At 39.8% G+C, this 12,670-nt stretch overlaps 1 protein-coding gene across 1 annotated transcript; it reads right to left on the minus strand.

The window, feature by feature from the left end:
- Window positions 1–6,276: 6,276 nt before the first annotated feature.
- Window positions 6,277–8,377, minus strand: LOC141139835 (transcription factor HES-1). The gene is made up of 4 exons (XM_073626356.1): window positions 8,064–8,377; window positions 7,837–7,932; window positions 7,441–7,528; window positions 6,277–7,077 (listed from the first exon to the last, which is right to left on the minus strand). Exons 1-4 carry the CDS (start codon window positions 8,169–8,171, stop codon window positions 6,554–6,556), a joined length of 816 nt encoding a protein of 271 aa, XP_073482457.1. The 5' UTR covers window positions 8,172–8,377; the 3' UTR covers window positions 6,277–6,553.
- Between the last annotated feature and the right edge of the window lie 4,293 nt (window positions 8,378–12,670).

The following is a 12,670-nucleotide window of genomic DNA, read 5'->3' on the forward strand; positions in this document are numbered from 1 at the left end:
ACATTAATTTTTGTTTGCACTAATATTAATGTGGTTCACATTGTTTATCTTCACCTTATTTGTTATTAGCAAGCTCTGTTTTGCACATCCAGGTTTGTGCACGTTTTAGCAATTCACTTTAAATTTGGAACAGCAGCTGCCACTTAATTTCCTTGCAATTTATAGAATTTATCTATTTATATTTGGCATGGGTGTATTGATTTATATAATTATCTCAAGTGGCTGCTTTAGCCGCTAGCGATAATCACTGTCTTCTCCTGGCGGGTGCAGCTTAAGTCATGAATAAAAGGTAATAGCCTGGCCCACCTCTGTCCAGAAATATAAATATAATAACTAAAAAATCGTTTATATTAACAAATTATATATCAGGAAGCAATATTTTGAGAAAGTAAGCCACCTCCATAGTCATATAAATTAGTGAGGAAAGTTGATCGTAGAGGACATTTCGTGTAGAGGTAGATCTAGAGAGCCTCTTCAGGCTAGACCAAGCTCTATATTGTATTCTTTAAATTATTATGGACCGCATATGTACAGATCCATAGATTGTATCATGTTTATTAAAGCTGAATTTTAGGTATGAATTTTATTGCATGGTCCAGCTTGCACTAATGTAAATATGCATGCGTCATAACTGGCTGATCCCTGTGAAAGCTGGAAGTCACTGTTGCAGCTAACGCTACTACAGTGATCACTGCTGTCTTCTGGATCTGAGTCGAGGCACTCCCCTGCTGCTTAGTAACTACAGGAGGATGTTTACTCAGCATGGGCACCATTGACAGAACACCTTGCATTTTTCTAAATGAATGTGAGGCATTCTCTAATTGGGAGAGGTGAAGATTGTGATGCACCACCCCACCTCTCTACCTTATCTAATCAGAGAACATTTTGCATTCATTGAGAAAAATTCAAGGCGGTTTGTGAATGGAAGACCCAGAGGACAGCAGCAATCACTGTAGTAGCAGGGACTACAATATTAATTCTCCGCTTCCACAATGACCTCTCAGCAATTACATATGCATACTGACATTGGTCCATGCTGGTCCAATATAACTGTACAATAAAATCCATACTATTTTTTTTTTTTAGATGCCAAGTGTTAAAAAAAAAGAAAATTGTAGCTGCTGTGGTGTAATGCATATAACTGAAAACTGGTAAAATGTACTGTTAGCTTAGTTAAACTTGAACTCCAAGGAAAGAAAAAAATTCTTCCCCTGCATTGGGAGAATTTTTCTTTCCCCCAAACTCTAAAACGTTTGCATTGAGAAGTATGGAGTTTAATTTTGTTGTGTAAATTGTTGAGTCAGCCATTGTTGTCTATGGAAGTTTGTTCTTTGTAGTTTGCCTTACCTAAAAATCTCCTTGGAGCTTTGCTGGCATATAGTCACTGAATTTATAAAAGTCATATAACGTTTCTATGCATGTACAACTTGTCAGTTCCAATGACAGGAAATAAACAGACTTTGGTGTATCATTTTGGTGATTTGTCCTGGATTTAAATGAATGTGTATTAGACCCACCAAACCTAAAGTGCCCCAATCCCCAAGATCTAAATCCAGTCCTAGATAAACAAAATACTGTCTGACAATAAACATTTTTTTTTTAAAGAATTTTACATTAGGGCAATTTTAGAAAGTGGTTTGTGGGGTCTACAGTATATAACATTTGCATTAAGGGGATCACCTACAAAAACTTTTATTATGCAAAATAGATGCTGCCAGTCACACTTACAGGCTTCACGAACCAAAATGACGAATATCAATGGAATGAGAGAACAAAGCCTTCACCTGCTTTTGTCAGCCGTGTGTGTGTGTGTGTTAACAAGAAGTAACAATTAATGTGTTATCACATAACAAGTACTTGAGATACCAATATACACCTTTCTAATAGGGAAAATGGCTTGAAAAGACTCAATGATTACTATAATAAATGCCCTAGATCACCAAACTAAGTAATTAGATGTGCAGAATCAAATCCTTGGTGTATTTTGTAGCCTGCAATCTACAAATAAAGATGAGCACTAACTGAAAATGGCAGATAATTTATGAGGATATAAATGTCAAAGTTATTACTGCTGAATTATTTGTGAAGGGCCAGGAAGCATAGTATTTTATAAGTAAAGGTTTGCACTGTAAATGATGCCTCTTTTTAATAATTTCCCTGTTCTTTATGTATAAATATAATGTGTGTGTAATATATATCGTATTTGTCATCAGTTAATGCAATCATCCAGTATAGGAGAAATTGGGGCAGTGGTTTCTGGTCTCAGATGTTGATCAGCAGGGGTTGCAGATGCCTATTTACAGGTATATAAGCATAGTATATTTGGTTTGCTGAAACCTGCATTAAAAAATAGAGGCTGCCCTTACTGAAGTTCATCTGAAAATACTAGATGTCTGGCTCTCTATGCTCTTTGAGATGCTGGAACAAGTAGATCAGGAAAGTAAATCAGGAAAGGCACAGTGATGTCAGAAATCTTCATCTGCACTGTCGTACTGAAGCCCCTGGATCAGAATCATAGTCAGGAAACTAGTTCAAAAGAAGAGGTCAGCAATAGAAACCTCCATAGATCCTCACTGTAGAGTTGCTATAGTGTTGATTGGTTGTTGCAACTTATAATATCAAATATATACATTACATTGCAAATAAGCTCTCTGTGTTTACATATCCATCTATTGACTGTAAGCTCCATTATTTAATTTGATTGTTATATTTAGAACTATAGGATACAGTGTGATTTATTATTATATTGCTTGGTTGTGTATTATATGGCTGGTAGAATTTATGCTAATAGCGGTTTCTGGTTTTTACCCCGTAAGCCCCATACACACTATTAGATTTTCTGAAGATTTTTGACTTCAGATTTACCAAAACCATATAATATGAGGTCAAACCTTAAGAGTTTCCATTTGTATGCAATCAGGCAGGCCCTTGCACTACATGGTTTTGGTAAATCTGAAGACAAAAATCTGCAGAAAATCTAATAGTGTGTATGGGGCTTTAGCCTGCCAGATGATAGATTCCTTTATGGAATTGGGCTACAGGCTATACCAAATCTAACCAAAGCTAAATGGCTATGTATATCCAGGCTTTGTTGGGATTCTAGTATCCTTTTGGTTCTTTAAGGAGGGTGGCTTGATAATATCTTTTTCGTGTGTATATGTTTGTTTTAGGACTAATGGTCGGGAGTCATCAGGTTTATATATCTTGTGATGCTAGCCCTCCATCTACAAGATGGTTGACATTCTGATTCAAGAACATCTTATAATTGAATTCCCTCTGGTAGCTTAGGAATGGTACATTCCTTGCATAAAATAGCCTATCTCACCTGATGCGCTAGGACATTGTACACCTGTAAATAAATGTATTCATGAAAAAAAGGTTATCCTCTAGTACATACCGTCATTGCAGGGGTTAATATCACTCTGTCTGCATCCTTCTCTGAGCCGTTGCTGTTGGAATATAGATACTTCTGTCTTCCATCATTAATAAACGCTACGTAAGCTGCTCGACATATGCCTGATTTGTTGTGCCTGCGGGCTGTCACCAACTTCCACTTCTGTCTTTTTTTGCTCAAGGGGGACTTGTGAGTGGATTTATATGTTTTTTTATGATGATGTATTGAGAAAAGTTAGAAATTTGTATATCTAATATATAGTTCTCTAGTTAGGTTACTCTTCTGTGAATGCAAAGAAAATGTTCTGAGGAAGCACTTTTACAAAATGTTGACCTTATGAATTTGCTATTCTGGAAGTTATACAATAACCTGATATAAATGGCACCAACCTTAAGGCTTTTGTGAATGAAATGGCAGCTGCCCCCTTAAGTGATCATCACACTAAATCGTGTGAATAAATAAATAAAGTAAGGCGTTATTCCCATGTGGGCCAAGAAATATTATGTGAAAAATTCTGTATTATGATTTGTAACTTCTGAGCAACAAAGATGTAACCTTGTAGTTGGAATTAATATTCCCTTTGTTTTTATCTTTTTTTTTTTATGATGTTATAAATAAAGTGTATTGAAATTTTAATAGTTGTGTCATCCCTGGTACCAGTAAAATCCTTCTTAATTGTTCCTTTTCTCCTTGATATTGTTGGACACTGGATATTGGATGTGGTACTTGGCAAGTAGTATTCTGAGAATTTACATATCTCAGTCTGTGTTCAAAGTATCTCTAAAGTCAAATCATGGGAGGGGAGTGGATGTGTTAACAAAGTGAATGAAATCCCCTCTGCAACAGAAGATTTCCCTTCTTATCCTGTTCTGGATTTACTCCTCAGTTTCATTCCTGGTGAGGCTGGTGGTCAGAACAATTAGAGAGAGACAATCCCCCAGGGACATAACAGGGACATAAACAGCAATAAAAACGTGACAAGAGTTCTAACCCCTCACCACACCATGCCTTTGGTTTGATTTTAATACAGCTGATGTTTACTAGACACACTATTAAAGAGGAGCTCCACCCAAAAGGGGAAGCTCTGCTTTAAGATCTCCTTCCCCCCTCCTCTTCACTAAATGGCACTCTTTTTTTGAGGGGGGGGGGACAAGTACCTGTTTTTGACAAGGCAATCCGAGCAGAAGTTCTCCACTCGCTCTCTGCAGTCTTCTGGGACACATCACAGGTCCCAGAAGACTGCTGGACCATCTACAATGCGTAGTGGGCACCCAGCTGTGAAACCACAAGCTTTCACAGCTAGGTGCCCACAGTTGAGATGCCAGCACCAGGGACAGAAGGCAGATGGAAGGAACAGTTCAGGTGAGCACATCGCTGGATCCTGGGACAGGTGTGTGTTTATTAAAAGTCAGTATACATTTTTTGTAGTTGCTGACTTTTAATAAACACAAAAATGACTGGAGCTCTTCTTTTATAAACCATCTCAGCTGTTCTGTGTGCAGGTCTAACACCCAAAATAAGGAGCAGTATAGTTTTATCATAACAAGTAACCAGTCATTTTATTTATAATGTGAAATAAACCTATTCTTGGATATGACAGTAGATTGAGGATAGCAGAACATATAAGTGGAAAAGTGCCTGCTTGTAGTGGATTACCCTAAGAGTGCAATGTTGCAAAATAAAAATGCTGGCTACTCAAAAACTAAACTTTCTATTATTATTGTATTTCCTGATGTATTTGTTAGTTGATTAGGTATATATTTTTAAATAAAAATTGTTCTAGGTAAATACTATTATTTTGTGTATTCAATATTTGTTAAATTAGATACCTACATGTAAGCACATCTGCACGATGAAGTACAGATCTACACCTCCTTGGGGGCAGAATAGCCTGGCAGTAGTTAAGAAAGCAAAAACGGGGAATTTACTTAACCAGTTTTGATGGGATTGCCAAACCAATTGGAAGTATGAATAAAAACCTAAAGCAAACAGGGTATCACAGCCACAGCTCTTGTGGATAATATTCTAAGGCAGGCTGCTAGTATAAGGCACATACCTCCAAACACATGTAGAGCACAGATGACACAGAAACACAACCTTGGGAGTGACCATGTCTCAAAGGGTTGAAATGTCTGGTCTTGTTTTATTTTTCCCATCTGTGGTATTTACTTACTAAACACCTGGAAAAAAGGGGGAGACAGGGCTGCTGCAGACAGATTCCAACAAGTCTTCATGGTGGGATTTGGCAGGAATTCCCTGACTGTTCCTTTTTCCAGTCAAGCGTGTTACCAGGATCTTACATCTGAGAGAAGGAGCTATACTACTTTAGGGTTATTTAGTAAGGGTCATTTTTCTCTTCTTTAAAAAAAACAATGTTCATGTCAATGATCCAATTGGATACAGGCAAATTGTCTCATTTAAAATTCTTCTTCTCATAACTGGTAGTTAAACATCACTTTTTTAGTAAGCACTCCTTACTCTGTACTGGGGCTTCCTGCAATAGGAATCCTGATGGTCTGAATTTCCAAAACACATATGAGTAGCCGTTGGATCCAAGACTGATACATTATGCACATGTTGTCCCTGGCACATTTTTATTTTAAACTTTGCCTTTATAGTTTTCTACAGTGCAGTGGAATCCTGATCATTATTACATGTGAGTACTAAATCCTACCTGAAATTAACTATATCATTTTCAATTTTCTTTCTCCCAGACTCACCGTAGAGCAATACACATTTAAATTAAACAAGAGCTCCATTAGTGTAATACAGAGTCAGAAAAAAATCAAGTTTGCGAAAGATTGATCCTGGAGATAAAAAAAAAATTAAAAAAATCTCTGATAACTATTAACATGATACATACAGTCATCACTCAAGTCGGATATCTTTAAAATATTACAATATGTAGTTTTATTAATTACAAGTAAAACTTCCAGAATAGGAAGAAATGTATAAGAGCACATTTGTATGTCTTTGGCATTATAACAATTTCGTAGACAAACGAAATATAAGTTGCAATCTTACTATACAACAGCGCATTCAATATGAATATTTGCTATTTACAATAGTGCATTCTCGCTACAAAATGAGGACTTCCTATTTGTAACTAATCGTCTTTCTAAATGAAAGTTGTCCAATATGGTCCTTAGTACAGTCCAGTTACCAGGGTCTCCATACAGAGTCTGTAGTGACTGAAGGCATGAGGGAGGGAGACATGGCAGCTGGCACTCCATTGCCCACATTGGAGTTTGTGTAAACAGGGATGACAGGTCCGTTGTGTGGGAAGGCTGGATTGGTGATCAGAAAGGCAAATTGTCCGTCTGAAGCTGGCACTAGCTGAAAGCCACCATAGACCTTGGCAGCTTCTACTGGCGGGCCACCCATCTTGCAGGGAACCCCACCCATGGGAGCGGGACTGCTCTGCGGGCCGTTAGCAGGAAGCTGGACCATCGGCTGGCCAAACGCAGGGTGAGAGTTGGCGATGGCAGCCGGAATCTGGGGCTGGGAAGGGTAATTCATGGCATTGATCTGATTCATGCAGTTGGCCAGATGTCCCAGGAGCCGGGTCCGGACGTCGGTGTTGACTCCTTCACAAGTAGACAAGAATCGGGTGACTTCGTTCATGCACTCACTGAATCCGGCTCTGTATTTGCCCAGAACAGTGGGATCTGTGCTGAGAGCAGCTGTAGAGGAAGAAGGACACTCAGTTACATCACTGAAGACTAGACAGAGCAGATAGTCCCACACTACAGGGTTAATGCTGTATACAGCCTCACTAGAACTCTACACTTAGTAAATGGATAACTCGGGTTCATTAATATATAGACTATATGTGCTCAGGTCACTTATCACCATCCTGTAGATCCTAGAGCTGATCCCCCTCCTTCCCCTCCCCAGCAGTAACATGAGCTCCACGTAGACCGTGGGAAAGACAGGAGAGCCAGCCCAGTAGAATGTATCTGAATGCCATTCAAAAGAAGTCTGGAAGAGATCAGCCAGAAAGGGAAGGAAGAAGAAGAGGGGGGGGGGGGGGGGGGAGTACTCACCAGTCATCTGAACTCTCTGCAAGTTCCGGAGGTGCTTCACTGTCATCTCCAAAATATCAGCCTTCTCCAGCTTCGAGTGCCTGGAACTCTGAAAAGCAAATCCCACATTTAATTCTCAGATCAGCAAATCACATTATCAGCCAAATGTCACAGGGTGCACCAACTGTATGAACTAGTACTATTAATTATCCTTAGTGTCTTATGTAAGAGATAAATATTGGGCAACTATGTAAATCTGTTAATGATAATATTGTTGTAGATCTTGTATTAATAGTAGTTATTGAAGTAATAAAATGAATAAAGAATTGCAGTACAGGTGTGGTGCAGTTGGACAATGGGGGGGGGGGGGGGGGTATGTGGTGACCAGTGCAGTTGATGGTTATAATGCAAACTTACATCTTTCTTCAAGGCATCCAGGATGAGGGTTTTCAGTTGGCCCAGACTCTCATTAATCCTGGCTCTCCTTCTTTTCTCCATGATAGGTTTGGATGACTGTAAACAAGAGGCACACACAGTCAGTGTGATCATGGTGGCTACATATCTATGACATCATCCAGTACATCTATGACATCATCCAGTACATCTATGACATCATCATGACTGTCCAGGCAGGAGGTATTTACCTTTCTATGCTCAGAAGCAGTTTTGGGTTTATCCGGAGTAGATGTCATGCTGGCTGGGGTGGCAGCCACAGGGGAAGAAGAGTTTTTCTCCATCATGTCAGCTGGCATCTTCTGGAGCCTCCAATGTATTCCCAGGAGGAGGAATAATAGTCCGCTATAGAGGGCAGAGATCCAGGAACAGAGCGCAGTGTCCGCAGAGATGTGTACAGATCTACCTCTGCCTGCCCGCCTGTCTGATACTAGTGAGTGCCCTCCGCTTGGCTCTGGCTTTATATACGGCTCACAGCACGCGAATGCCTAGTGTGAAACTTCCAAACTTACTTTCCCACAGTAACTTTCAGCCAATGGAAGACAAGCACACGCGTGGGCAGCAACACGCCATTGGATGCAAAGCGGGACACAGGAGGCCAATGATAAGCCCTGGAGGTAGGGAAGGGCGGGGTTCTGATTGCAGCCCGTCAATCAGTAGGAACTGTTAACTCTTTGTGAACGATGTGCCAATTTTCAAAAGCTCCTTATCGCTGTAGTCTGCATGGAATAAAAAGGGAATTTATTTAGGAGGAAAAAAGAAATGCTTTTGATATGAAAGTGTAATTAGATGGTAAAGTATTAAACACACTACGATGTGAAAATATGTACATGTTTGTATATAAAAAAAACATTTTATATATATATATATATATATATATATATATATATATATATATATATATATATATATATATATAAATATATATATATATATATATATATTTTTTTTTTTGTTTTGTTTTTGTTATTAGAATTTTTTATGTATAAACAGATTTTCACATTGTAGTGTATTTAATACTTTACCATTTAATGACACTTTGATTTGATATCAAAAGCATTCCTTTTTTAACACTGTAATATATATAGAGAGAGAGAGAGAGAGAGAGAGAGAGAGAGATATCTCTATCTATCTATCTATCTATCTATATCTATATCTATATAGATATAGATAGATATATCTATATCTATAGATATATATATATAACATCTTAAATGAAGAAAGAAAGAAAGAAAGAAAGAAAGAAAGAAAGAAAGAAAGAAAGAAAGAAAGAAAGAAAGAAAGAAAGAAAGAAAAAGAAAATTAAGATGTCATTATATATGTAAGGATGCAAAATAAATATACAAAATATTAAATAATTTATTTTAAATAAACCAATTACTTGGCTAACAGGTCTGGAAACTCTATAGTTTAGCAGAATTGTGCAGATGGATCAGACTGATGGACATATCAGGAGGCCATTAGTGTGTAGATGCCGGTTTATATAAGCACCTTGGATGACATCTGTCACTATGATATGTCACATATGATAATAAGATTACATTGTTGCTGTACTGATGAATACAAAGTGCTGAGTGCTGGATTATAAAATGTCATGTTCTCCTGCACTTTGTTATAGAGAGTTCTATACTGTACAATGTTGTGTGTAAATATATATATATATATATATATATATATATATATATTAGGGCTTTGAAAATTAAAGATTAATTCCTCGATTAATCGTTCATTTTTTTGATCGATCAAAATTCTTTTGATCGGTATTCACTTCTCCGGCGGCTTCCGGGTCTTCAGGGAGTTCCGTCGGAGATCCAGTGACGTCACGGACATCGATGTCACCAGACTCCTCCCCCTTCCCCAAGTGCCTCCGTCTGCTAATGAAGGGAAGGGGGGAGGAGTCCGGTGATGTCGATGTCCGTGAAATCATAAATTGAGGAAGACAGGTCCTAACGATTTGATTGATCTCACTGGTCAAAGTATTCAGATAAACATCTATGTAAATCTTGGACTTGGCTATGAAAATCAACATATCTGAGAGCTTTCCTGGCTGTAAGTCAGTTTGACGATGAACTGACATTGATTGGTTATCCAGCAATCAAGAAACATTTATGATGAGGGCACTTTTTTTCCAAAGAGCTGACACTTTGCTGTCTCAGCAGGTGATGGATGTTTCTGACTCTCCATCGGTCCCCCTGATGCACAACGGTGCTATTTAAATAGACTGTAGGGTGACGCCGTAGCCCCGCCCCGCTGAGGAAGTTCTGAGGAAGTTCTGATTGAACATAACGTGTACGGGGGAGGAGCTAAGCATGACGTCAGCTAAAAGTAGTTGGATCTGTATGTGCATTATAATTAATCAAAATTAGTCAATTAATCGATTTTAAAAAATTGATAAACCGAACATGAAAATTTTAATCAGTAACAGCCCTAATATATATATATATATATATATATATGTGTGTGTGTATGTATGTATGTAGTGATCGCTGATCTGAGGGACAGAAGTGGATGTTCTACTGACACCATGCAGCTTCAGAATAAGTCCCCCTCTGCCCGCAGACGTGTGATCGGAAAGCTCCATGTATTCTATGTATTGCTTGGTGTAAATGTGGGATGGAAGTGGATGTCCATGTATTCTATATATTGGTCGGTGTAGGTGTGGGATGGAGGTGGATGTCCATGTATTCTATATATTGGTCGGTGTAGGTGTGGGATGGAGGTGGATGTCCATGTACTCTATATATTGGTCGGTGTAGATGTGGGATGGAGGTGGATGTCCATGTACTCTATATATTGGTCGGTGTAGATGTGGGATGGAGGTGGATGTCCATGTACTCTATATATTGGTCGGTGTAGATGTGGGATGGAGGTGGATGTCCATGTATTCTATATATTGGTCGGTGTAGATGTGGGATGGAGGTGGATGTCCATGTATTCTATATATTGGTCGGTGTAGATGTGGGATGGAGGTGGATGTCCATGTATTCTATATATTGGTCGGTGTAGATGTGGGATGGAGGTGGATGTCCATGTATTCTATATATTGGTCGGTGTAGATGTGGGATGGAGGTGGATGTCCATGTATTCTATATATTGGTCGGTGTAGATGTGGGATGGAGGTGGATGTCCATGCACTTTATATATTGCTTGGTGTAGATGTGGGATGGAGGTGGATGTCCATGTATTCGATATATTGCTCGGTGCAGATGTGGGATGGAGGTGGATGTCCATACCATGTACTCTATATATTGGTCGGTGTAGATGTGGGATGGAGGTGGATGTCCATGTACTCTATATATTGGTCGGTGTAGATGTGGGATGGAGGTGGATGTCCATGTATTCTATATATTGCTCGGTGTAGATGTGGGATGGAGGTGGATGTCCATGTATTCTATATATTGGTCGGTGTAGATGTGGGATGGAGGTGGATGTCCATGTATTCTATATATTGGTCGGTGTAGATGTGGGATGGAGGTGGATGTCCATGTATTCTATATATTGGTCGGTGTAGATGTGGGATGGAGGTGGATGTCCATACCATGTACTCTATATATTGGTCGGTGTAGATGTGGGATGGAGGTGGATGTCTATGTACTCTATATATTGGTCGGTGTAGATGTGGGATGGAGGTGGATGTCCATGTATTCTATATATTGCTCAGTGTAGATGTGGGATGGAGGTGGATGTCCATGTACTCTATATATTGGTAGATGTGGGATGGAGGAGATGATGAGACTCGCTGTGTGCGGACTAGGAGCGTCTCTCTCTCTCTCCGCCTTGTGCCCGGCACCAGCCCAGGGACACAGCCGGTGTGTGTGGCTCTTTAAGGCTGACTGCAGGCGAGGAGGGCCGGCCAGGGCTGGAGCACGTGCCAGGATGTTTTATTGCCGCTGTGGCTGAGGCTGGGCGGCTGGATGTGTGTGGGGAAGGGAGGGGGGAGATGGTTTAGATTATGCTGGGAGAAGGCAAATAGCAGCTGCTGTCCTGAAGCCTGGGAAAACCACTCCCCCCCACACGATGGAGAAGGCTCATTGCAGACTGGGAGAACTTCATTGTATAGTCTATAGGTGGCGCTGGTGAACTGATCAGAGTCACATTTCAGTTAGTAGCTTTCCTGCTTCTATCGTGTATTGGTTGCTGATGGCGACAATGTAATCCTTCATCTTTATTTGTAGCATGTCTGTGTCTATACAATGACAGTAAAATGTTTCATTGAAAAAGTAAAAAAAAGGACCCGAAGGCTAGGATCACATCTATGTGCTTTGGTAATGCTCACACGATGCTATATGGTTATAAGCACTTTACTATGTGGTTCATTAGGGGAGCACATTTATTTATGTGGACTACCAATCACACCAATAAATACTTCTTTTTCTAAAACGAAATTCACACATAGTTGGGTGACCAGCATTTTAATGCATTGTAAAATGTCAGTCTCTGCAGGACACATAGAAAGCAAATGTTTTCTGTGTGTTCTATTCACACTGCAATGCAGCCTGGAGCTGTGATATAATGCAGACATGCATGAACACAGCCACTGCGCCATCAATTACAGCCACTGTGCCAAACACAGCCACTGTGCCATCAATTGCAGTCACTGTGCCCACCATATTCCGCCACTGTGCCCATCAATTGCAGCCACTGTGCCATCAAACACAGTGACTGTGCCCATCAAAAGCTGCCACTGTGCCCACCAAATGCTGCCACTGTGCCATCGAATGCTGCCACTGTGCCCATCAAACGCTACCACTGTGCCATCAAATGATGCCACTGTGCCCATCAAATTCTGCCACTGTGC

The sequence above is a fragment of the Aquarana catesbeiana genome, linkage group LG04, assembly GCF_042186555.1.
Source record: "Aquarana catesbeiana isolate 2022-GZ linkage group LG04, ASM4218655v1, whole genome shotgun sequence".
Classification (NCBI taxonomy): Eukaryota; Metazoa; Chordata; class Amphibia; order Anura; family Ranidae; genus Aquarana; species Aquarana catesbeiana.